This window comes from Pavona decussata, unplaced genomic scaffold (assembly GCF_977016875.1).
Source record: "Pavona decussata unplaced genomic scaffold, jaPavDecu1.1 SCAFFOLD_102, whole genome shotgun sequence".
NCBI classification, from domain to species: Eukaryota; Metazoa; Cnidaria; class Anthozoa; order Scleractinia; family Agariciidae; genus Pavona; species Pavona decussata.
This window is the reverse complement of record NW_028145517.1, coordinates 5,917,886-5,945,195: the sequence shown is the minus strand read 5'-3', so window position 1 is coordinate 5,945,195 and position 27,310 is coordinate 5,917,886. Positions and strand designations below refer to the sequence as shown.

Below are 27,310 nucleotides of genomic sequence, written 5' to 3'. Positions count from 1 at the left end.
ACTGCTGCCTTTAAACAAGGTCAGCGGATGACCTTCAAAAACAAATATGGCGGGCGACAACAGAGGTTTGTAAAAATCTTCTCCTTTGAATTTTATCGAATTTTGGACTAAGTACTCAATATGAGTTCATTATAACTGTTGCACGTGATTTTGAAAAGAAGTCAGTTTATAAAGAGTCATTAATAAGGCTTGAAGTTTCGTTAAAACTTGCATTTTTTTGGTACTTTAATTAACTTTAATATGAACCCTTAATAGGCCTTATCACGGTTTTCGACGCCATTTTGACGAGTAAGCAAACACGTCTGAAATAACAGTGTTTGTATGGAAATCCGATGTCAAATAATTTTCAAAAAACATCGCTTCTGAAAAATTCATGAATTGGAAACTTTTGGCACTAGGAAAACGATTTTAAGAAAAAAAAATCGGAGGGATGTAGCTGTGCCAGAAAGCGTCCAGTCGTGTTTTGAAGTTTCCATACATTTGTCTGTATAGCGAACCAGCCGTGAACTGCTACTAAAAATAGTTCGCGGGAAAAAAATACAGGGAAATGTATGGAAAGTTCAAAACACGACTGGACGCTTTCTGGCACAGCTACATCCCTCCAATTTTTTTCCTTAAAATCCTTTCCCTAGTTCCAAAAGTTTCCAATTCATTAATTTTTCAGAAGCGATGTTTTATGAAAATTATTTGACATCGGATTCCCATACAAACACTGTTATTTCAGACGTGTTTGCCTACTCGTCAAAATGGCGTCGAAAACCGTGATAAGGCCTATTAATTTTTGTTCTACAGGAAAGACAGTTGTGGAAGTATCCTTTTAATGCATTTTGTATTTTTGAACACCCTCAAATACTTACCAATGGTTCAGTTTTTCCAAGCTCACCAAATTTATTTTGGAGCATAGACAGTTTTGGAATTATCTGATGCATTATGTGGATAATATATTAAGGGTTTAATTTTAGAGTTCAAAGAATGGAGTGGGTACTATTGAAATTAATGGTGTTACTCAGGGTGCTTACCATTTATGCAAACCACCCAGATGGAAAATTTCGGCATAAATACAAAATGATTTAACTTGTCTTAACAGAAGATAGTTAACATGCAAAATGTATGACCATCAGCTGTAAATCCCAAAAGGAGTAATAAAAATGCATCACTTTGACCAGAAGCCCATAATTTCAGAAGTTCTCTTAATGGAATGATGTGTACCATTTGATTTAAGTACTGGAATTTCCAGGTTTTCCATGTAAATGTGTGGTTCCAGGAAATATCCATACCCCCACCACAGAGGGAATTTCGCATAGGACCCCCCCACCCCCCAGGATTTTCCACTTTCGAGGTATTTTTTTAACCCCCCCCCCCCACCCCTTCGGAAATTCCTCAAATACAGAATACACCCCCACCCCCCTCTGGAAAAGTTTTATTTCAAAAGAACACCTCAAAAATCAGTTTGATGTGAACATTTCAGAAATATCAAGAACTGCCTACACGAGGAGAAAATATGCGTTATCGAAGAGCGTGCGCGCCATTCAATTTCACCGGTAGAGTTTGCCAAAAAGCTCTTGATACTGAAATAATTGTTGTGTTTTATATTCACCTGTGGTCATTGATATCAAACTTTACTATTAGCTTCACTGAAGATTTTAAATCTAAATTGTTGGAATAAGTCCGTCAATGCAAAAATGTGTTTTCATTTAATTTGCATGTGTCATGTTTACGTTCCTATGCAAATTTGCAGGAGATCAAAAGGATTATCGCTTTAGTTCTACTCAATCGATATTTCTCATGGTAATCATTCAGTCTAGTTATTTTAGTCAATAGTTTTCCTATTGAATCGGAATAGCTTGATCAAAATAAGTATTAGCAGGGCAGGGAGACAAATTGACCTTTCAGATCGTAACTTGAAACCGCAGACGAAATGGAGCCGCAAACGAAATTAGCATGTGCACTTTCTCATGCAAATTTTGTATGAGATCAATAACGCATTAACAGAATGTCGAATTGGCTCTATTTTGTTGAATTTTGGCATAGAAATTAAGTTAATAGTTTTGGACTTAGAGTTGAAATACTTTGGACAAAATAAGTTTTAACATGGGTCAGTTTTGACAAACCAGTTATAATTGACCCCGGGAATTGACCTTTGCCCATAACTCTACACAGCATACAAAAATAACAAACATTTCAATGTTTTATGTAAAATTGGGGCTTTCACTTTATAGCCATACAAAATTTTCCCTTTTAAACATTGATACAAATTCAATTGTTGCCAGAAAACAATATGAGTCACGCAAGGCAGACATAGATTTCTTGTCTCAGTTGGACTACTTCGCTTACAAAGGGTTTCTTTAAAACAGTTAAACAAAGTAATGTCTTCAAGAAAGATATACGAAGTTGTGAGTTGGTAAGTTACAATTTTGAACAACTATGTCTGACATGAACGTGAAGTTGACCCTCTGGAAACTTATCCAACCATTCACCCCTCCTCCCCTCTGGAATTTCCTGGGCCATTGATCCCCCCCCCACCCCTCTGGAATTTCCAATTCCCTCCATGGTGGGGGTATGGATATTTTCTGGAACCACACAATGGTAAGCACCCTTAATTTAGGGGTATTTTGGTATTTTGGAAAAGTGGCTGCTCAGTTGACCAATAGTGATTGCATTCACAAGGTGGTCACACAGGGAGTTTTGACTGTATTTAAACAAATAGAACTTACTGGTGTTACAGGTGCAAGGAAAAAATGAAAAACTGTTGTTTACAAAAGCATGAGTAGTCAGTCCAGGATTTTTCAATTCTTAACTCTCGTTTAGCTATCATCATTACCACTACAGATTTTTCTGTTTCTAAACATTTATTACGCCATCATTTTCTGTGTTGCTGAACTCTTGCTGTATGTCTACAAAGGTACAGTGCTAGAATTTGAAGGGATCACTGGAAAAAGGATGCACTGATGATTTATAAGAAACAGAAAACAAAAGAAGCCCTGAGGCACGGTTGATTTGTCTTTGTTCAGCTTCAAACAGAGAAGAAAAGAAATCATTTAAACATTACTTCACTTGGTTCAGTTTTTTGGCTTATGTCATTTGAATTCAAGCCCTAAAATCGCAACATTAAATATGTGGTTTCTGACACAACCATGTGTATGCCAAATTAGAGCGAATTGGAGAAATTTGGATTCCGAAGCCAAATCATCACTTGCCCGCTTTTTACAGTGAGCCCTTGAACTGATAGATAAGGGATTCATAAAATTCTGAATTTGTGAAGACCTTTTAGGCTTAGATGTATGAAAGTATTCTTAGATTTACAATACCCTTTTTTCCCAAAACAACAGAATTTTTAGGGGGGGGGGGGGTACTCCCATGTCCATGTAGTATATGTATGTGCCACTTTGAAGGGATGTTTTCCATGCAGTTTAGTCTGGGATAGGGTATATAAATCAGAGAGTTTTGGTCTAGAATAGAGAATCGTTGAGAAAAATTTAGTTGGAACAAGTCCCTAGGATAGATCCCTGGGAATAAAAATTAAGACAGACTCAAGTATAGCATAGGGTAGGAATTTTTGGCATGTAGTGTAGAATAGGGTCACATGGCTAAATTTGGCTGAACGTGGTCTGGTATGCGGTACAGCTTTCAGAGTCCCATGGCACATTCTCACCCAAAAATCCACTTAGTATCCCCCCACCTGGGATTTACAGTCAATTCACATCACACGTGACCACTATTTTTGAAATTTGAATGGAGTTTTGAAATTTGCATGTCAGTTTTGAACATTGCCAATGAGATTTCAGAGTCCTAGTTTATTGACGGTATTAAAAAATTAAGCTATGATTTTTTTTTTTACATTACAGCATTAAGTATTTCAAGAATAACAACTGTTTCTCAAGTATTTTGAATCTCTTTTCAGTTAATGTTTCTTTTTCGGAAAGATTTCCGGAGAAATGTTCAACATTCCATTCAATGTTGGACATTACGAAGAGGAATTCGAATGTTCATTTCATTCTTGGAAAAACTGGTATGTGCTTGACGTGGATTGACTGTAAGTAGTCATAACTTGTGAGATTAAGACTGATTGTAGTATTTTTTTACAGGTACACTGTTGCCATATCCTGACATGGGAGTCACCCTGGGTATTGAGATCTTCATTGTTTTTCTCTTGGCTTTCTTTGAAGGTGTCAGGCTCTTTCTTGGTATGTAGCCCAGTAGTGATCAGCGTACAATTTCTCTTTACAATCTCACTATATTATCAGAGCTACAGTTCATGAGAAGAAAGAAAATGACTACCAACTAGAAAATGTCTGAATTTGTAAACAATATTAAATAAAATTCTCTCAACTAGTTCCATAAGAAATATGTGAAATATCGTGATGAGAATTAATGCATTTTGATTAGGGGCTTGAAGGCTTCATCATTTAAAATTTACCACAGATAACCTTTGCCGCTTTTTTTTTTTTCATTTAAGGTCGTGGGAGGGGGGAGGGGGGCATGCATGTCCAATACACCCGAACTGAGTTGGGACATCTATAGGCATGGACAGTCTGACTTAGCAGATCAGAACCAAAAGACGACTTAAAATGCTTGTGTTACTGTGCTTGAATTCGAATGTTTATGGCAGTTAGGAGGGTGAAACGTTTTGGCAGATTGTGACAATCCAACACGGGTCGTCTCCAGTCATCAGACTGAAAGTTGACCTGACTCACCAGAAGTCAGTTTGCAAATACAAACATGAACTGATTCTGGTGAGTCAGATCATTGCTAGACTCGATTTCCAGCCATTTTGGGAGTCAGGTATCATCCTCCTCCCAATGTGGGGCAAGGAATGTGGGCTCCCAAAACGGCTGGAAATCGAGCCTAGGCCATTGCCTACCTTAGGTGATCTGACTTAGTTTGGTGGTATTAAACAACCCCTGGGGGGGGGGGGGTTGTTATTTATGATTCGAGGATCAAGGTAACTTCTCAATGCCTCTGCAATGTCTTCAATTCTTATATCAGGTTACAAGGGGAATCTTGCAGAGCGTACATTGTCTCTCGCACTTTCATTGGTCCTTGGTATCCCTGTGCTATTCATTGACTTGTTCATCTTATTGTGGCAGACTTACGTGTAAGTAAACATACATGCATTAAACTTATGTAGTGGAGTTATGTGTTGGAGTTGAGATTTTTTATTCAAAATTGTCAGTCTTATCTGTGTTATTTGCCGCTGCTCTTGTAGGTAACCATATTTTGCAAACATAGATTCGTTTAAATCAGTTCTCAGTCAACCAAGGTATTGAAATCATGCTCTAAGAAGTTTTTGAAAATTCATCGATGCAGATGGGGTCTATGTTTCTGTAGAGACAGAGGTCTAGTAAATTTTACCAGAGATGCCGCACATGTATCTTGTTTAATATTTAATATATAATTTACTGTGTAAAAGACACACACATGTCGTTATTACTCTTCCCACTATTCTATAGTTTGAGGATAGAAGCTATTCTTGTCGGCATTGCCTTGGTATTCCTTGGTCTAGAAATGATCTTCAGCATTGCAGCTATTTTTACTTTCAAAAGGTAAGGAAATGATAAAACACCATGCTTTTAATAACTAAGACAGGGGAATAATAATAATAATAATAATAATAATAATAATTATAATAATAATAATAATAATATTCCAAGGAAAATCGATATCCACAAGTTAAAAGTGGAAAAAAGAAAAGTAAAAAACCTTTTTACAATTCAAATGTGATTAAGAAAAAGAGTATCTCAACAGAGCTATTTTCAAGCACAATATTTTTAAAAAAACAATGATATTAAATTTAAAAAAAGAACAAAAGTCATTCATGTGACGATTCAGCTTTTCGTTTTCTTAATACCTCCGTTGTTAGTAAAAACCTGTTGTTCTTTTTCATTTTTCAGATACCAGACTATGCTGAGGTGATGTTTGATTCGTCAGGAGCTGTCCATTGATGTGTCTTTGAAGAAATCTTTGCTGGACATTTCATTGCGTTTTCAGTCGAGCTGCCGAGTAATTGCCAATTTTTTATACTAGAAAAGGAAAATTGCGAAATTGCGTCGAGTCCACTTTGAAAAGCAATTAAGCATGTTTTCTTGAATTGGGCAAATAGAAAATTCATCCGTGTCTAAAAGATAATCTGACTTAGAACTGCCCACGGGCTGTAGTTACGACTTGAACAAATCGGTACAAAAAATGGTGCATTCGGCCTCTCCGCCTCAGCTGCCAGAAAATCTGTCTTTTCGAAAGATTTCATCAGCGAATGGAACAACAATTTTGGGTTAGGTCTTGCACTATAGTGGGCAGAAAAATCACGTTTAACAAACACTTTCCGCTCTCAAAACAAAATGGCCAGCTGATTTCTCAGCTTTTCGATTACCTTTAGAAGTTCTGGAAGAACATAATTGTAGAGGCCCACCCAATTTTTGACATTTTTAAAACTAGAATTTTTCTATTTTTCTTTCATTTAATTTCGGTCGGTGAATTTTTTTTCTTTTTTTTTTTTTTTTTTTTGTCTTTCGAACGAATGACGGGCGCAAGAGAGCGCTCCAGAATTACAGTTTGTGATTCGAGATGAAGTTCCAGGGAGCACGCGCGTTCGAATTCCAAATCTCGTCATTGCTATTATGACGCATGTGTGTTTTCACTGAACAAGTCTTCATCATTGCCGCTTTTTAGAATTGCTTGTTGTAAAGACTCGGATCTAGAGCTCCAAATTTTCACAAAAGCTGATTGACCACAAAATTTAGCAGACGAAAACGCGAACAAAATGTCGAGTTTTCTCCCCTCCATTGCCAACGTGAAGAAAAGTTCCCTTGTTGCCGCCAAGAGGATCTATTCCACGGTGGATTACATAGAAGAAGCCGCGAGCAATGGTCGTCAGGGAAAAAGGAGGCTGGAGAAGAAAACGAGTAGGAAAATGAAGTGTTCTCCAACCGAACAAAACCCTCAAGAAAAGGCGGAAAGGACGAAGGAGTATTCTCGAGAATTGAGAACACGAAGAGAAAAGGCCAGGCTGGCACGAGAGGAGAGTTTAGCTCAGTACAAAAATCAACAGGAACTCAGAGAAAAAGGACTGCGAGAAAAGAGGAGGTTGAATCAACTGTTTTCAGTGTATGCCACGCAACAGGGCCCGTCTTACAGGGACAGTGCCAAGGTTGTGAAACCGAAGTTCCCAGTTTTGTTAAAAAGCACCAAGAGTAGCGCAATCTTACGAGAAAAGATTCCATATAGCCCGCTTCCAAATTTATCCTCGGTCAATAAGCTGGACAGAGATTCTCAAGAATAATCTTCGAACTGTGTTTTTAGGAAAATTAATATCGATTAGATCTTAGGCAGGGAAATATGTCACGAGCTCGTTGAACTTCATAGCGACATAGTCTGTTTTTCATAAAATTTAGTTTATGTACACGTAATGTTAAGGAACTCACGCCAAGTTCATTCCTTGTAAAATAATGTTTATTGTCTTCAGCTTTTGTAGGAGGTACTGATAATGTTCTTGTCGCATGTTATTTATCGCGAAAGGGTTGTATATCGGTTTAACTTGCCAAAGTAAGAGATCTTAACTTGTAAAAAGAATGTTCATCTCGTTTGTAAATTTTTTAACACGCGATAAAACAAGTATAAATAACTTTTCTTTAGTATCATAACTTTCTTCGTTTTCACGTAATTGAAGTTTTTAAAAAATTTAACATGGCATATGGAACATTATCCAATTGTCTGTAACAGTCAGGTATATAAATTAAGACAAACCATTCCACTCCCTGTCGAAATAAGAACGGCTGATTGACTTTTACATTTGTTAACCTTGGATTAGAAACAACGAATGGGACAGATTTTATTTCGTCCCATATTCCCGTAAATCAGGAACAAACTCACGAAGTATAATTGAACTTTCGAAGAAAATTTCTTACCGAATCTTCCGGTTCCATTTCGTTTCCTTCCATTAGCCTAACGCACTTTGGTCAATGTAATCGAAAGCTCCGACCAAAAGGTAAGTCCCCATATACTTTGGTCAATCTGAAGGGAAGCCCACCCCCCAGTTTTTGGATAATTTGATAGCAGAAAGCTGATCTCGAAGCAAGCGTGTACAACTCCGTTTAAGTGTAAGGAATTGATTGGTTAAAATTGACAACGTATTCTCGTGCTAATTAAATTAACAGCTTACTGCACGAGTAGGTCAAGTATATAACCAATTCTGTCAATGAAATATGCGCTGTCCAAATGGAAAAGCAATGCAAGTATATGCTTAGCCTACGTGTAGACGTACCCCACCCACCTGGGGAAAAACGGGTGGGTGGGGTGCAGTTTACATGTAGGCTTGTCGATGCGCCACTTTTGTTTTGCGCTTTGTGGCCAAACATCGAAAACCCGCGTTAACTTGCATTGCGTCAAAGTGGCACAGTTCTATCAAAAGACTTGCGTAGTTGCTAAGTGAAGGAAAATTCTCGCAAGAAAAAGGAGGACTGGGTAGAGGGGAGTCCTAGTTCCCCCGTTTTTCTCGCTGCCTCCTCCTACCGATTACGCTTACAACGCTGGATGTCGATCGCCAGAAAGTATGCGACACTTTTCCATGTCGACTTGTAAAACCTTTGAGTTGAGCAAGCTTGATCGCAACCTGTCAAGTGTCAAATGGCTTCTAGACAAACGCAATTTGGATTTTGGATCTTGAACACACCATTAAATTATACAAAACGTCGTTGCGCAATATATAACCCCTCTGCTGAGAAGGAAAAAATGCAATCTTGTAAATCGAATATTATTTTTCACTAAGTGAGAGAGGGAGAAATTCCATATTGCTCTTTCTGTTTTCTTTCTTTCTTTCTTTCTTTCTTTCTTTCTTCCATATTGCTCTTTCTGTTTTCTTTCTTTTTTTCTTTCTTTTTTTCTTTCTTTCCTTCTGTCTTACTTTCTTTCTTTCTTTCTCTTTCCAGTCTAGTTTCCACTCTTGCACTTCCGGTGGTCGCTGTGTAAACAAAGCGCGCGCGCACTTCTGGGTAATGTAACAAACGGCTTCAAAAATGGCTGACAGAAGCTCTTTTGTTGGCGCAAGATTACGGGTAACTTCGAACGAAGGAGACTTCGAGGGAACAGTCCACAGTATCGATGCAGTAAATAGAAAGCTAACTTTAACTAAAGGTGAGCAATTTGATTCATTTTGGTGGATATTTATCGCGGCATTTCGTTTTCCTGGAAGCGCACATGGTACCCGTAAGGTTTCCGGACCGGTGTCACCATGATGGTATCATTGCAGGTCATGGTTGAAGTATTTGTTTTACCCGTTGCTGCCTTTGAATCGCTTTGGTCATTTATGCCCTTAAACCTTTCACTTTTAAGAGCAGCATAGATCGTTAGTAGAAAACCAAACTTCCTCATTTCTTGTTACACATAGCTAAAATTATGAGCGAGAAAAAAACAGCTGTGGAAGGAACCGATCAGCTTCTGTTAATTTGAATTGTCGTAAAATCAAACGCAGGAACTGTTAAATATCCTTGTTAAATTAAGATGCGGTGCGCATGTTCAAAGCACTAAAAATCCAGGTTATTAAAGACCAAAATGGAAACATTTAAGCTTACATGTGTTAGCTTAGCACGGTATCGTTTTCATTGACCAGGTTGCTTTGAAAAGTTATTAACAATAGAGCAGTGTATTTCTCGTTAAGGAGCTTGTGCTCTATTGTTTTAATATCAGCTGTGCTTTGTTAGAACCAACTGTTTCCCTGTGAAAACCATTTGTGGTTGATTCATGGTTGTTCCATTGCCAATAATAAAAGTTGTATTCAAAATGGTAATTTCCAAAACCTGCTTTGTTGTGCCTTGTTTTGTGTTTTGGTGCATTTGATTTTTTCTCCCTCTCTCTCTTTTATAAGCAGCCTTGTTGTTTTCGGGTTTTTTAATAAGTCTTAGATCAGATTGGAAAAACTGTTAAGAAGGCGACTGATACAGTTCAATTATTGTTCAAATGTTGTAGAAGGGTCATTGGTCTTAAGTAGACCAATAATTCAGGGTCCAGTTGTTCAAAGGCCAGATAACTTTATCCAGTGGATAAGTCGCTATCCGTCAGTTTCAATCTGTGCAAAGATTTAAGTATTCCTTTTGTACAAGCGAATATGCACACTCTAACCACAGTTAAGTTTGGGAGTGTACGAAAACCTTGGACAACGTTTTACGTGAAGTATATTTTAGACCTGAATAGTGCCTTATCCAGCGGATAAAGTTATCCGGCCTTTGAACAACTGGGGCCACGTGAATTAGCTTGAAGCATGTGACTCTTACTGAAAAACATTATTTAAGGAGGTTAGTTTCTAAACAAACTGTGGCACTGTGCCGGTGGGGAGAGGAAACAAATGTTTGGTTAATTGGCCGCCTGATAAAGAGATTTGAGTTCTTACTGTCCAAGCCTTAGAAGAGAGGGAGAAATCCTCTTAGAAGATTTGCTCGATTTGCTCTGATGTAATGTTAGAAATGTCAGCGCTTGCATATCTTTACGGTGGCCAATTTACCTTTTTTTCATTCTTTTGATGAACCAAACACTCATAAATGTTATTTGTTTGATATTTGGGATTTGGACCACTTATTGAGGGTACATATACTTTTTGTCTTGACTAAAATTTTGTTCCTGGCAACCTTAGATTTGCCAAGGTTGCTTTCCTTGCAACTAAACCATCAGAGTAAGTTACCAAATTGTCACAAAGACTTGTTAAATCCCCCAGATTGGATTGGAGACAATCTTAACTTTCAAATAAATAGTCAATTATAATATCTCAGTAATAGCCATGGTAGTGTTTTTGCAGTGATAAGTTTTTTTTGGCTATCTTTAGTGGTTTCCTGCAGTACAGGGAGGAGGCTTCATAATCTTCTTCATTTCTCCGGTCACGAGCTGCAAAACTGTAAGTGTTAATGAACAACTGTATTTATTGTCAACCTGTCACTTTCCTTAGTTTCACTTTATTATAAATGAATTAATTATATAATAATAAATCATTGTGGGGATAATGTAAGACAATGTAAAAAATTTTAACCACGATTTTCTTTATAATTTGTTTGGTAGTGGAGTTACTAGATGAGCCTAATAACAATGGTTCAAGCACCCAGCAGACAGAGTGAGTATAACTTGCTTCCCTGTTGAATCAACATCTATATATATATCTTAGTCAAACTATTTAGCAGTAAATTGAATAATGGGGCTAGAATTAGTTTTCTGGATAAATTATAGATTTCTTATGAAAGGGCTTTGAGATTCAGATGACAGTGATGTGCAGCCATATTGGTGAAGGAGCAAGTTTGAAATGTTTTGTTCTTGTCCACCAACACAAAAGCAATGAAGTAACCTGGAAAACAAGAGGTGCTTTTTACTCCTCAAGGGGCAATCCTATATGAAGATTGATTGTGGGTGTGCTTGTTGTACACTTCAGAGGTTAAAATTTTTTGTTTAGCTGTTAAGTGCACTGACAGTTATTAATGGGGGTCCCTTTTATCGCCCAAGATGAAATTGGAGCCATTAATGCATGTAACTCTGTGGAAATTTTGAAAAAGATAATGTTGTTGGGAGCATGACTGTAATTATGTTTTTGAAATACTCACTAAGTTAACATAATATTTTTTTCATAGAGAGAAGGAACTTAATGATAAACAGCTGCCTGAGAAGAATGCGGAAACCTCAAATTCCCACCATTCCAGACCAACCTCATACAAATCCAGTGAAGGATTTGGAGAGGGAAGAGGTCGAGGCATCAGGAAAGCATTTCAAGATGCTGGTATTGGCATAAATTCAAAGTTAGGAGTGAAGAAGACTGAAGTAGCTAGTGGGTCATTATCCAGAGATGCCAGTGATGAGGGAGCTAGTCTGCTTAAGATGAATCCTATTGAAGCAGAGAAGTGTAAGTACTGATGTTGTAGAGGTTACTTGTCATTGAGTTTTGAGCCTCATGGTACTTTGGGATTCACACCTCTTGCTAAATAGGGATTGGCCTTTAGGGATTTATTTGCTCAAAGTGTTTTTAAATTTAAATGTAGGTTCTTTGGAGTGTTTTTTAAGCATACAGCTGTAATATGGAAGACTGAGTTTTTTCCTTGTTTGTTACTAGATCTGTGTGATGTGATGTCAGATGAAGATGAAAAGGAAAACATGAGTCCAGATGAGCTTCCCACAACTGTCATTATTGATTGTTTTGGAAAAACGTTTGAAGATGCGGTAAGAAGTAACAAAACTGTTTAGATTATTATCAATACATTATTTTTAAGGTATTTTTTAAAAGCTAAAAGCGCCAAGAGTTATTTGTTGTTATGTCACTTAAGTGTTGCTATTAAGTGATGTTGTCTACATACATTATTTTGTACATTGGATGGGGTTTGCTAGATTTTCAGCAGTATTTGTTATCATTAATGTTTAATTTTGGACAACATAAAATTGGTGATGTAGAGTAATGGTGTGATTTGCCTCGGCTTGATTCTAGAATAATTACAAGCAATTAAAACTTTTCCATTTGTTCTTGTCTAACTGGTAATTCTTGAGCTATTATTTGGGAAGGTGCAATCACTTTTTAACTCGTGAATGCGCGCATGCGCAATGAACGAGTTATAGCGATAGCTGACTGTTGACTTGGTTGGTTGGTTGGTTGGTCGGTTCTGTCGTTAACTTTAGGGCGTGCACAGTGAATGAGTTTTAAATTCAATTAGTGGAAAAAACACGCGAACATTTATTGTTCACGGCGCATCAGGATTTTCTTATTCAATATGTAGAGAATAATTTGACAATCATTTAGTGCAAGAATGGAGATTTTTCGTTAAATCTGAGCAAAGTTACAAGTTCTTTCAGTTTTTCAGAAAGTCCGCGGTCGTAAACTCAATTAGTGAAAAAAAAAACGTGAAAATTTTTTTCACGACGCATCAGAATTCTCTTATTCATTCTGTAGAGAATAATTTGACAATCATTTTAGTGTAAGAATGGAGATTTTTCGTTGAATCTGAGCAAAGTTATAGGTTTTTTCGGTTTTTCCACAAAGTGTGGTTTCTTTTAAGAATTAAAAATAATTTAATTTAGAAATAATTTAATTTTAAAACAATTTAATTTAAAAGTAATTGTCGGCATGGACTTTGAATAAACAAGACGCTTTTTAGAGCTTTTACCTTTAGCACTAGTGGCCTTATTTATTGTTGGCCTCAATCCCTTCGCTATTGAACTAACTGAATCGTTTTAGGCAGAAAGAATGCGTGATATTGAGTTGCGCAACTTGAAATTTTGCCTCCAAAAAAAAAATTTCCCGCCAGAAAATGTCTTCAGCTGAAAGAAGCACTCTTATTAACTGAAATGTTCACTGCTAATCATAACTTTTTGCATACATGAAAAATCGACATCTTTCATCATATTTTTCCTTCTCATACAAAAGTATTTCTTCAAGTAGATTAGTTTGCTACTAAAAAAACCTAGTTTTGTTGTCAGTTTTCACGCGAAAGCGGAACGTGCCATGTCACGCATCATTGACGTCGTAAACAAAATTATGCAAATTTCTGGTGAAATGAACACTTTAAGATCTTGTCAGATTTCATAGAGGTTTCAAAGGGGAAAAATGTTTCATTTTCGAAATTTACAACTGGTAATTTCTGGGAAAGCCAAAGGACGCAGTCGATAAATAATTCTTATTTAGCAAGAGCTTGTCATATTTCATTATTTTTAGTTGAGGATTGCATGGACTGAACTCCAAAGGAAAAATTTCACGCATTTATGTCGGGCATGAAATGTAAGGCTATACTTTGTTGAACAGATTTCCGTTTGTGAGATCGGCTTGCCCTACAGTAATTTTGTAATTTTAATTTCCAAAAAAACTTCACTTGCCCACCGGGCAAGTGATGGTCAGAATCCACTAGCCCGATCGCAAAATCCAGTAGCCCTGGACTATTGGACACGAATTTGCATGACGTAGCTGCACATGGCGTGCTTCTATAAACTTTAAATAAAAAAACATGTGATTTTTTTTTTTAATCAGAATAATCTTATTCAATCTGTAGAGAATAGTTTGACAATCATTTTCATAGTACAAGAATGGTTATTTTTCGTTACATAATCGGGCAAACATATAATTTCTTTTAGCTTTGAAGAAAGTTTCCGTAGCTGTCTAAATTTCAATTACTATGTATCATCTGCATTCACAAGTTGACTCACAGGAGCCTTTGATTGCCATTTAGATAGAAAGTTTCTTGGTTCAGTCATAAAATTACACAAATTTTCAGCTACTTTTATGATTATTTTCAAGATCTGCATGCCAACAGTTTACTTTTTTGTTGTTTGCGTTTTAGGAAAAAATAAAATATTGTTCCTGCTTTAATATTTAGACTGAATGTAACTTCTCTTTTTAACAGGTTAAGTTTGTCAGCAAGCAGCGAGTCATTGGGGTGTGCTGTGAAGGAGTCAACCTTGGAAGATATGGAAAACTTTGCTGGCTTGTGGTAAGTTTATTTTTCTGTCCCAGTGTTATAATAAAAGGCTGGAATGTATAAAGAGCCCATGGCAAATTTTATGTTGAATTTTGACCAAATTCTGGGTAAAAATGAGGCTATGCAAAAAACTAAAAAATTATTTTGAAACGGGCCCAATATACATGTACATCTAACACTCCAATTATAAAATATTTGCATCCAGTTCTTTTTTGTACAAGATACATGTAGCCTTTTCATTCACACAAGGCTAACTGACTCTACATTCTACCTAGTACAGTTGTTTATGGTTTTAAATTTCAGATTGGTTGTAGCAAGGTTATCTACTTGTTTGATGTGCTCACTCTTGGAGCTCCTTGTTTTGACGAAGGATTGCAAGACATTCTACAGAGCGGTGACATCCTAAAGGTATGAACAATAGAAAAAGATGTTACTAAGGTTTCCAGATCTATAAGGCTACAGGTGCTGTTTTTTAATTTTGTAAAAATAGTTTACCTTTTGAAGCCTTGTTGGTTTTTTAAATTATTGTAACTGTATGTTTTGTTTTTAATATTACTTGTACAGGTAATCCATGACTGTCGGCAAGCCAGTGATGCCTTGTTCCATCAGTATCATGTCCGACTTGTTAATGTATTTGATACTCAGGTATGTTGGTTGATGTTGTTGTTTGTTTTTTTCTTTAAGATTAAAAACACATATCAACACAAATTAAAGACCTTCATGTACAAGAGAAGTATATGATCATTTCTAGCCTTGAAACCCAAATTTCTGTGATTTAGCTCTATTTTGCATTTAGTTTGGACACCATGTTAGAAGCATATTTGTGTCTTTTTCAAGAATTAGCTTATAAATTGCTTTTTCTTCAACTCAAGCAGTTCCATTTATTTCTGCTTAAACTGGCAACAATACAAATCAGTGAATGATATTATTGCTGCCTTGCTTGAGTAGCTGTTGGTTTTGAAGAGACAATACGGAGCTAATTCCTCAAATAATAAAATTATTGACAGAAGCCTTTAGATCAAAGATAAAATAATTAATGTGGAACTATATCTCCTGTGTGATCCATTCTGTATGCTAAAATAGAGCTGATTTGGAGCAATTTAGATTCCAAAGCAAACAATGTAAATAGGCTTCTCTCGCACAGGGCCCATTATAATAGTCATACCCTGGGAAAATGTTGTGTTGTGTGTTTTGAGCTTGATAGTTAGATACTAAGCTCTGACTCAATTTTTTTCATCTCCTCCCCTGCACAGGTAGCAGATGTAATTATTTTTAAGAACGAGAGGTCAGGAGAGTTACCCAGGTATGCTGTCAAATATGTAATCTAGATATGTGTAATTGATTGTGTCATTCCTTGTAATGAACGTTGTAGCAATTTTGTTCAAAAGAAATAAAAAAAACCTTCCGTTGGCCTCTTTTAATCCTGGATTAGATTAGTCAGAGTTACTTGGACCAGTTGATAAACTTGAAAGACAATTTATAAGTTATTTTACAATAACTGTCAAAATTTCCGTGCACTGATTGGCTCTTAGCTATAGTCAATAAGAGTACAGACGATAAAAATGATGTCATGCACTTTCTCAATGAAAAATAAAGTCAATTCAGCTCTTACTTTTTCCATGTTATTGTAAAAAACAAATTTACAACAGTTTTCTATGTCTATACTCTTATAGACCATAAAATGTTCAAAACTTGGCAGTGAAACCACTCGCCTACGGCTCGTGGTTCCATTTGAGTTTTGAACGTTTTATGATGTCATTGTATGGTCTGTAAGTATACAGACCATAGAAAACTGCCATCAATTTGTTAAACAGACTCTGCCTATCCAGGCAAGAAGCCAAAATCTTCACTTTCCAAACTGCAGGACATATGTCCTTTCTGGCCATTATTTTCATGTGATGTAGGGCATATACAAGTCAAAATTGGTCAGAGATCAATGGCCATAGTTAATGTTTTACTTGATGCACAGCCCATCAGCATGCAGTTTTCTCTAGAGCAAAATGAAAGGAATGGCAACAACACTACTTATCTGAAGTGTTTTAGATTATAGCAATATAAGCAAATGCCATCTTCGGAACAAAATTAGATTCATTCTTTGTGTAAAATGTAATTTTAAACTTTAAACAAATATTGTTGTGATAATCTTTTTTTTTTTTTGGCATTTTTGCAGGCATGTGAATGGTTTAGTGGCATGCCTATATGAATACCTCAATTTGTCACCAGAGCATGTTCACTTCCAGAAAGTGCGACTCAAACATATGCAGGTACATATTGCTGGCTTTATTCAATGTGTCACTGTGTAATCTTCAAATTAATAATCTAGCCTCATATATTGTTTGCAGTTCAGAATCATTTATTATACTTATGCTTTAAAGAATATTGTATGGTGTCAAAAATGATCTTTTTGTGTTGGTCAGTTTTGTGGCAGCTTTCAGAGTTCAGCTGTCACAGGTCAGCTGGCTTTAATTATGTTAAAACAGGACATGGTGGTATTGGAGTGAGGGCATTTGAGGAGGGAAGGGAGGGGGGGGGCACTTTCTTTGTAGACAATATTTTCCTTTTCAGACGGAGTTTTTTTTCCAATCAGATGAGGAGGCTTGTTTTCAGTTCTAACTTGGAACGTTGTTTTGCAACAGAGATAATTTTGACTTTGTTTCAATAGCTGCAGCAACTTGTTGCTGTTTTGAGCAGAGTGCAAAAATTTTCTCGAAAGTACAGTGCATAGTTTTAATGGAGTCATGTTTGCTGGGAAATTTTGAGGAGTACCTTTGGACGCCTCTGTATACTCTGAAAAGTTCCTTACCAGTACATCCGCATGTTTGGTTTGCATTTCAACTAGTCAAACCAAAAACTTAAGGAAATTTTAATTAAATAGCAAGTTTCCTACACCTTGGTTTTCATGTCATTAATGGCCATTGCACTCATTACAATCGCTGAAAACCGTGCCCTTTTATCAACTGAAGGCAAGTGATTAATTTATCTGTTTACCACTGTTTTATTATAGAGAAAAGAGTCGATCTGGGCTGATAGACCTTCTCCAGCAGCTCTGGTGGATGCTGCAGCGAAGGTAGGCCAGAATATCTTCAGTGTAGTATTGTTCAATTATTGAGACAGGGGTGGATCTGCCTCAACAAATTTTATTTGGTAAACAAGTGTAGTATTACGTAATGTTTAAAACACGAGCAGCAGTGTTTTATCGGGATTTAAAACCACGAGGCACAGCCCAGTGGTTTGAGACCCGATAAAACACGTGCTGCGAGTTTTTTGAACGGCTTCAAAAACATTCCTGGAAAAACGTGTGCCAAGAGAGTTCATAACAATGATGCTTTTGTGAACATTGGAAATTAGCATAGGAGAAAAACATTAAACACCGTATACTAATAAGGAGAAGGTTTTTTCGGGTTTTAAATCCACTGCACGTGATGTTTTATCGACCATTTGATAGGTCAATGGGCTTATGAACTATTAATGAGTTTTTGAAATTGTGGCCACAGGCAAGTCACATTGGTTTCATCAGCATAGCACAGAACTTTGGTGAAGTGCAATTGAAACAGAAAACAGTTAAATACTAAAAGAAGAACAGTGCCAAAAAATTTGATAAATCGGGCTTGAATTGTTATTTCACCAGCATGTGATGTACCTCCGAGAGTTACGACTCGCTCAGATGGAGCGCATTATGGCTGAATTTATTTACGGCGTGGACATTTATCTGGGCGTGGTCAGAGATGCAAAGGAAGTGAACCCAAAGGTAAGATTCACGTAACGCCACAGGTCGGCAGGGATTGGCTTCTGTGAATACTTGAACTGACACGTCAAACCATTACACACTCGCTACAGACGACCATGGAGTGGCCGACGAAATCATGCAGTTACTAAGTTGGGTATCCACGGTCATTTCGTTCCAAGTAAAAGTTACTTCGTTCCATAAGAAGTTGTTTCGTTCCATCAAAAAGTTTTTTCGTTCCGTAACAGAAATGGTCTTAAGACGAATTATACAGCTTACCTCAAGCCGAGCAGCGGCAGCAGATCGAGAAATTTTGTAAGCTAATGGTTACAATTTACTTCTAAATTTCAAATCATCAATGTAAAACTTTGTAAAACTGTTTTTGTGGAACAAATTGACTATTGGGTGGAACGAAACGACTTTTAATGGAGCGAAGTGACTTTGACTTGGAACGAAACGACTCTAATTCTCAAGTTATGACGCCTGTGAACAATTGAACTAAGACGTGACAACTTATTCACTAAACACGTAGATCTCGTCGGCCATTCCAAAAGCGTCGTCGTTGTGATAATCTTGAATCTGAATTGATTACTTGTAGCACTCCCCTCTCCTACAAAAGTTGGAAAACGATAACAAAGTATGAAACAACTGTATGTAGCCTTTTCTACGAAAAAAAAAAAACCTTTTCTTTTTTGTTTAGATGCCATCAAGATTACATATTTAGCTCAAACATTACTATGTGTATGACGATCTTTCGATGTCGTTGTTACTTTGTCTTCTTTTTCGGCAGGTAAAAAGTCAGCTGCTGCCCTCTAAATTCCAAACACTGAACCAGTTTAGCTACCGTCAGCGCTCAAGGCGATACGACGGGGATTTCCACGAGGAAGCAGTTAACGGGATACCAGAAGACGTGTTGGCGAGTCGAGAGGCCTGGAACGAGGGACAAGGGTTCGCTCAAGAGTATGAGAAAAAGAAGGGACGAGTAAAGGAGAGAAAATATGGACCTCCTCCCCCACTGGAGAGGGATGTTAACCTCGCCCCTACCCCTGAGGAGAAGCAGATTGGGGCCGTCCCCACACCGGTGGATAGGCTGCGGCAGTCGTTGCGGCAGAGCGCAAGTGGCAGCGATTCTGAAGGAAGTAACGCAAGCGCAGAGGCGATTGGGTTTAGCGCGCCAGTTGCGCGTGAACAAGCGGTTAAATTTCCGAATGTAAAATCTACTCCAGTTGTGGTTCCACCCGCAGCACCTGTTTTCACGGAACAAGATTTCCCGCCACTAAGCAGTTCAGAATCAGAGGGGCCTGGTACACCGCCCCGATCATCTGCCATGAATAACGCCAGGAAACAACCATCGAGGGATTTTCAGAATGATCAAAGAATGGAGAGCAATGGCGTCGCCAGGGAGCCTGGGCGCGGCCCCAGTGCTTCGGGGCCGCAAAGCATCTCTCCAGAACGCGCCAGTAAACTTTTAAGAGACTCCGCTGTTATTCCTGGCCGTGGGCGTGCAGGTGCTTTATTGCGTCACGCAGCAATGCCTGCTCTTCGCTTGCCTGCGGAGGATGGTGCTTTCGGCGGGGGTTATAGCTACAATAGACCGTACGAGACTAGAAGGAATGAATTTCTTTTCCCAAATGATGAAGAGCTACTGGCTGCCCCGGAGATCGTTCCTGTACCCAGGCACCAAATGAGCGGAGGAACGCAAGTCAGGATCAGGCAAACGTGACATTTTGCGTGACGCGTAACGACATCACGGGAAGAAATTCCGCGGAGGCGTATCGTTTGTAGCCTTGGGAAGTTTCTTGTTTTTTAATTCTTGGCGTTTTGCATGTTTTGACACCGCGAAATTCTTCTCGTTGAGCTAAAATTAGTTCCAGTTTAGTATTGAACTAGCGTTGCATAATTTCCCGGGGTTAGGTTTTGTACGGGAAACTGGGCGCGAGGTAGCATAGAAATAGCTTAAATTCCAGAATAGCAAGTCATAAAATATTTAGTCCTGCAAGTACAACTATTCATTTCTGGTTGGGAGCCCTAAACGTAGAGGCTCGGACATGTGGAAGGATGGAATTTGCTTGTAGTTTCAAATCTCTTATTTGAGCCCCAAAGTATTTGCGCACAGGACGGCGTGAGCAGATGGCGATTCTACTCAGCATTGCGTGTGATATTCTGTGTAGTATTACACGTAGTGAGTGTCAGTGTATACCATAGCATTATATCACTTTGTCGAGCCTTAGGTTAGAAAGGATATTACACAAACAGTGTGAGATCAGGCTTCATGGATCGGCGCCTAGCAAGAAGCAAAACACATACTTGATTAGTAGACCAGTAGTGAGCAGATTGTTAGTTGGCCCTCTGTGTAGTGTGGGTGCTCTGTTGAATGCTTGTCATTTGTAAACTAGTGTTAGAATGCAAGTGGCGGCCTGTTTCACACAAATGGCAAGAGTAAATCAACAAGAAACTTCTCCAAGGCTACAGCAAACGGACTCAGAACACTACCACCAGCGCGTATGAGCTTCTTTCTGTTGGTTTAATGAACGCGTTTGGCCATGTTTGCTAAGAAATTCACTCAACCCAGTTTCAAAATACCAGACAGTGGAGAGGAGAGGAGCGAGAGTATGGGCATTTCGGTGGATCGATGATAAGATCCAACTATACCGAAATGTTCCTCAGTTGCTGACGATTGACTAGAGCCCCTGGTTCAGTAATGATAAACTGTCAAGAAGAGTTGTGGAGTGGGAGAGTTATTACGTTAAAGAAAGCCAAAATGGCTATGGTTTAGGTTTCGAAAAGAATTCATTAGTGCTGCGTCGACAGGCAAGTCAGAAAGGTACTTGGTTCGTATTAATTTCAATTTCAAAACGCCAGAAGGCTCATCAACCGTCATAAATATCTTTGCCAACCAAATGACTCAAAAGGCAGCGCTTATGTAGGGCGAATTGACTAGGAGTATTACTAATGGGATGTTAGTCCATCGCAAGGTTCCCACCCATAATTTTTGTTAGATGTCCCTCGCAGTTCGTTGTATTCATTTACCGCACCAGCGTTGATAGAAAAAAAGTGCGGAGCAAGATTTTATCTAAGTAAAAAACGCGATGGTGGAGAGCACGTTCGATCCCCTACGTTCCTCGTTAAAATCGCAATTGATATATTTAAGTACGGTGCCGATGAATAGCTTCATTTTCACTTGTACGCCGGTCGACCAGATTCGTAGTTTATTTAATCAGTTCGCACAACAGTTGAGACTGAATCAGTCTCCTGTGGCCTCTAGTTACCGTTGAAGCTTAGCTGAATCAAGAATTTTCCACTGGTCCTGTTGTCGTTACCGAAAAGAGGTATCACGACAACAAACACTCTCACTCTTTAACCCCTCTTGACAGTTTAACCAGGGGCTCAGTTACGTCTATATTTTTTGTAAATAAGTATAGCTTCATGAGACTGTAACATTGTTGTGTAGTTGTTCTCAGGTTTCTTTCTCTTTCTTTCTGTAACCAGTTCCAGTTGGGGTCTATCAGCCTTAGGGAGAAAGCGAAAGAAAAGTGGGAAGGTTTTTGGGTTAGTAGTATTAGTGGGAGCGAGTTCTGTTTACGATAAATCAGCGTTGAAGAGACGACGATATTGGACATGTTCGAGTTGATTCAAGTCGACACACACCACTTAGATGAGAGTTGATGGTTAAACTCTCGACAGTTGGGCGAGTCTGGTTCTCAAGCACTCACGACGATTCCAAAACAACCTTAAAAGTATTAACCGTCGACATGTAGCTTAAAGGGACTGCCAGCTGTTTTTAGTAACACTTTTAATCCTTCGCCATTGCTATCTTAAAAAATAGTCTAGTTTGAGAGTTTCTATACCAGTACGTTGAAACTTTTCAATTGTCGTTGTGTGGGAGTGGTTAGGATTGAAATAGATTCAGTAACTTGAAAAAATTGGCCAACATTTTCAAGTCCTGTCGTTGTGCTATGCAAAAATCGCTGAAAGCTTGTTAAAGGGTGCACTACCTTTTAAGGAGGTTTACTAGAAATCGTCCTCTTGTTGCTATATGAGCGTTTTGCTAGAGAAGAAGAGCAAATATTCATAATTTTAGAATAGTTTTGACAAATACAGGCAAAATCATCTTGACGCAGTCCCTTTAAGCCACCCTGATTAGCCCAAGCGGGATTTGTTCGGGACGGCATTTGTTTCCTCAATTAGAGTTTTAAGTGTGAAGTTTAAACTACATGTAAGTTTGTGATAGTAATACATCAAAGATGAGAAATAGTCTCTGCTAATACACTACTGAATACAATTAGAAAGTACATGTGTCAATAAAGGGATTTCCATACAGCTCATGCTTCATTGTGATACAATTATGAGGCTTGTTTCGTGTTATCCTGCTGTTTATGTAATAAGGATAGTATGAAGCGTTTTGACTGTTTGATACAACCTTCACCCTGGTTCAACCTGGGCGTTTCCTGCGCATTTAGGCCTGGATTCTACCTTCGGTCGGTGACGTCACCGGACACTCAGATTTCGCGAGGACAGTGAAACAAGATTGAAGGGGGCAACACCACCTACCCCTCCCCCTCCCCGAATACGGCCGAGGCACCGAGATGTTTCATTTTATGAAGAGAAGCGTGTCGATGGTCCTCAGTCACTTGGAGGTCTGGATCCGCTACCGTGCTTTTCAACAAATTAAAGGAAATTGGAGCGTTGCTGTCGCCAACCTGAGTATTAGGCCTTCCTTCGTCCCTCCTCCACCGCCCCCCCCCCCCCCCCCCCCACTCCCACCGAAAAGCCTGATACTCAGGTTACCGCCGACTTTGAAGATTCGAACCCATGCCGGTGCAGTGCTCTACCAGTTGAGCTATCTAAGCCAACTGGGAGCTGGTCATTTGGTGAATGCGTTATATACCCATAGAAGTGAAGAGAGGAAGATAAAATATGTGATATTTCATAGTTTTCACTTAAATTATTAAAACTATCCACAGTCAGCAAGCGGATGTAGTTTGCGTGCGTGTGTGTGCGCCAATGCCGGAGCAGTATCAGCACTAAATAGAACAAACATCGATAATATCTGAATATAATCAAAATAGTACGGTATGGATATAAACGGGATCTATAACCCAAAAACAAGTATATGACGAAAAACATTCTACGGATATTAGCACTGTTTACTTTTAACACTAATTAAAGATATTGTGTTTCAATTTTTATATACATTTTATGTCTACATTTTTCTATAACTAGTCAACTTTTACCTTTATTTTTAGCTTTTTATTATTGTTATGCGCTACTGAAAATTTTATATTGACAATTGCAAAATAGAAATTAATTAATTATTATTGTTATTACTGTTATTATTGTTTCTTGTTTCTGTAAAGCTATCAGATATTGGGAACTAAGAAAAGTGAATGTTTGTGAGGGAGAGAGTATCTACGAACTGAAGGCGGAGTTCTGACATAGCCCCTGCGGTTCATTGTTGGTCTCGTGTAAAACTTACTGTGAGTGGTATACACAATAGTTTTAGAATCCCATCATCGCTAGATGAGTACAGGCTGAATCGAATACAATATTAGCTCTGAGCAGGAGTTGCATTACTGTATTTTTATCACTCAATCTAATTTTAGGGGTTCTCCCTTTTCGTGTAAAGGTTGGGTGTTTTTTGAAAATATTAGCGCGTAATTGAGCGCTCTTAAGTTGCTAGGCTGATTTATATTAAACGTCTTTCGGCTATCAGTATAACATAATAGACAGCTATCGTGTTGTTTAAGGTAATTTCAAACTCCGCGTGACTCGATGAAGGACTTCTCAATATCGGTATTCCTTATCTATATCAACAACGCTGAAGAGCTGAGAAGAAGTTTAAAACAGATCAATATATATGACAATATACATCTATCAAATAGAAGAAAGATCCTCGCAGTTATTTACGCAACTTGAAAACAGAAAGCCTAAAAAAAATTCAGGCTTGAACGAAATGAATTTTTTTACGATTAGTTTTTTCAGGCTTTCTTTTCGCAACTGCTTATTAAGTTGCGTAAATAAGTCATATTTAATCTTTCGCCCGCAGTCCAAATATATGTTTCTTATATTCAAATTCTTATTGGAGTGAAAAGAGCCAGGCTTTTCGTTTTGGTTTGCACCGCTATAGCTTCCATCAAGTGTCTCTCCTTTTTGCAGGTCTTTACATTTATTGTATTGATTTCCTCACGTACTGCCCTGAGTTTCCTTTTTAAAATTTACTGCCCGCAACGCCTGCAAGAATACCCCGATTTGTTCCCCGGTCGCTTGAGACCACGCAGGGGAGTGGGGATAGTGTGTGGCCGCGAGCGACCTGGACCGTCTGAGAATCAGGCTAGTTTCCATTCTCGTCCCCAGAGCCTCCTGTCCCTCTTAGCCGGCGGGGCCTTACTGGCTGCACAGTTGACAGTTTCCGACGCGTGTTTCCCGCGCTTAGCACTGAGCATGTTTATCCGCGCCTGACAGCGACTGTCTATTTTCCCGCGCTTGGCACCGTTTGCATGCTTATCAGCGCTTGGCAACGGCTCTATGTTTTCGATCGCTTGGCAAACGGTTCCAGATCAATACGTTTTCCCGCGCACTTGGCAGAAGTTGCATGTACTCCCACGCTTTTCCTCGTGCTTGATATCATCTACATGATTCTGTCTTGAGATCTGATTGGTTAGTGGCGTCAGCTGCGTTATTTGTGATTCACCGGATATCAGTGATGATTGAATCAATTACTCGCCCTATGAACGCCATCTACAGACTGTTCTACAAACAGCGAAAATTGCCGAAAAATTCCAAAAATTGACTGGTGTGAGTGTTCGATTTCTATTAAGTTTATTTCCAAGAAAACGAGGCAAAGACTTTTATATGTAAAGAAAGTCCTCAATTTTCTCACAGCCAACCTCTTTTTCTCGTGTAATGGGTCTGTAATCGGTTGGTTTCGTTCTTTTCCGATAGTTGTAGAGCATAAGTGCAACCCGAGGTGGAAGGAAACATACTTTAGCATAGCAATTTAGTTGTCTAGAATATTCAACAATTGATTTAAAGGTCAACACTTGGTATGTGCGATAAGCCCTTAATTGAAAGGGAGGAATTATTGATATCTGCACCCTAGCAAGACGAACTTGTCGCCACAAAAAGCCTTCTTGGTACGACAGAAATATTGTTCACTTGACATTTAAAAGATTAATTGTGTATCTTTTTACATGATACCTAGCGTACAAAATCGAACGTGTACACCCCGTATAGCTCTCCAATCCAAAGAAAGACTTGACGAAAATAGGAAATTAAATTAATCCCAGGGTGACGAGATATTCCCAAATGTTCAAGTCCCCCTTTAAGATATTACAAGATTAAGGATTAGAAAACTACAAATCATCAAACTTTTTAATACTAAATTCAAGGAGTCTCGCCTTTGCCTCCGAGTTTAGCGACTTGTGGATGACTAAATTCAAGTAGTCTCGTCTTTGCCTCCGAGTTCGGCGACTTATGGATGAATTATGGCTATTTTAACAGTACTGTACTTTGAATAATGTTGCACACACTGACTCTAATTGAACATTGCGTTTCTGGATTAAATCCTAAATTAACATGTGGCCATTCATGTGGTACTCTTTCAGAAGTGCTGATTCTAACTGATTTGGTTCAGGTATGTACGTTGTACCTGTTCAAATGAAAGCTATTCCGCAGTACTTTTTTCACGCCTTTTTTCCTTAGATAACTTAAAAAAATTGCATTTTTGTTTTAAATTTTGAACTTCAAGAGCACTCTTGAATATAAAGTGAGGGTATAACTTTGGCAGCTTAAAATTCATTTATCGGAAACCGCTCGACGGCAATAATAATCGACAGTGTGTTATTTTCACGATATATACTTTCTCAGTCGCGTGATTTCTCGAAAACTCACACGTCCAAAACTCACGCGAGCAGTAGCAATGGCGTTACTCTTTATTTAGTTCAGTTTCAAGAAGGATTTATTAATTTCCTTTTCCAATATCTCTACTTGTAAATGACTCCACTCTAATTCGAACAACGTTTAGTTGTCATTTTTCGAACTTTCAATAAGTGTTGCTTTTTGTGGAGGTGGTGAAAATGATTGATTGAAAATGATTAATGTATATGTATGACGCAAATAGCAAGAAGAAACAGCCTTAGTATATTACATTCGAGATAATGTCAGAGACACTGTATTTACTGTTGAAACACCACAAAGAGATATATAGAGATGGATATTTAGGCTTTCTCAGTTTATTCAACAAATGTTGATGCCGTCGATTGCTAGATAAGCGAGCGGAGATAAACGGTGATTAATGAACAATTTAAATCAGTCGTAAAGAAAAGTGTCTACTCGTTCAAAAAGAAAATCAATTTTCAACGAGGCAGGCCTTCTACTCCCCTTAGCTGAGAGGTATTTTTTTTTTAAATTGATGCTGCATAATTTATTAGCCAAGTAAAAGGTCAAATTTGACGTACTTTTTTGGCACCGTTGAAAAAGCGATACGTTGAACAAAATCAATCTAGACACCTGTGCTTGATTAGCTACTACGTGAGACAAACGGCAGCTAATTACGTGATCTTTCTGTCGTTCGCAAAACATTGAGGTATTAAGTTTAACGGGAAATAAAGCCAAGAAAAAAAAAGTTTCATTTTGGATACAAAATAGAGACTTGCTTGTTACTATAGCGCGCGTGTCTTGGAGAAAGGTGGGGTTTATTGACAGAGTAAAACTCTTTGCAAAACTTGACAACGCGTTTATTGTTCATTGGTAAATAATTCTGGTCATGATACTTAGCAATTAACCTTTCTAGTCCGGTAATTTTTTTAAAAACACTTAAGGTGTGAGTTCTTTTTCATCGCGTATTATTATCGGACTTGTGTTAAGAAGTGTCTTCCACCGACACGTTTTCAAGATTCATGAATGGCTTTCGTAGGCAATTATGAACTGACGCAACTGGCATATTTACAGAAAAGTATTGCCATGGTTGTAAGAAGATTGAAGGACGGAACCTGTTAAGTGGCAAATTAAAAACCTACGCAGGAAAACAAACAAACAAACACGCCAAGCAAACAACAGCCTTCTAAAGCTTTCGATTTTCTTTCTGTAATTATTTTAGAAGAGCTTTTTCAATAAGAAAGGGGACGTCTAATTTTGTTCTGCAACAAAGGAAAAAGCTGTCTGAAGT

The 27,310-nt window shown here is 38.2% G+C and overlaps 3 protein-coding genes across 3 annotated transcripts; all 3 read left to right on the top strand.

The window, feature by feature from the left end:
• Nucleotides 1–20: 20 nt before the first annotated feature.
• Nucleotides 21–6,305, top strand: LOC146471891 (transmembrane protein 216-like). Its single transcript, XM_085120462.1, has 7 exons — nt 21–65; nt 793–809; nt 2,809–2,902; nt 4,086–4,184; nt 4,987–5,095; nt 5,451–5,543; nt 5,892–6,305. Exons 1-7 carry the CDS (start codon nt 47–49, stop codon nt 5,911–5,913), a joined length of 453 nt encoding a protein of 150 aa, XP_084976588.1. The 5' UTR covers nt 21–46; the 3' UTR covers nt 5,914–6,305.
• A 190-nt stretch (nt 6,306–6,495) lies between these two features.
• Nucleotides 6,496–7,767, top strand: LOC146471890 (uncharacterized). Its single transcript, XM_085120461.1, has one exon. The coding sequence runs from the start codon at nt 6,758–6,760 to the stop codon at nt 7,274–7,276; it is 519 nt and encodes a 172-aa protein (XP_084976587.1). The 5' UTR covers nt 6,496–6,757; the 3' UTR covers nt 7,277–7,767.
• Nucleotides 7,768–8,981: 1,214 nt separating this feature from the next.
• LOC146471889 (uncharacterized) lies at nt 8,982–20,013 on the top strand. The gene is made up of 13 exons (XM_085120457.1): nt 8,982–9,126; nt 10,808–10,876; nt 11,038–11,089; nt 11,598–11,866; nt 12,074–12,180; nt 14,346–14,432; nt 14,724–14,828; nt 14,985–15,065; nt 15,674–15,723; nt 16,591–16,684; nt 17,425–17,487; nt 18,049–18,168; nt 18,935–20,013. Exons 1-13 carry the CDS (start codon nt 9,009–9,011, stop codon nt 19,865–19,867), a joined length of 2,148 nt encoding a protein of 715 aa, XP_084976583.1. The 5' UTR covers nt 8,982–9,008; the 3' UTR covers nt 19,868–20,013.
• The last annotated feature ends 7,297 nt before the right edge of the window (nt 20,014–27,310 follow it).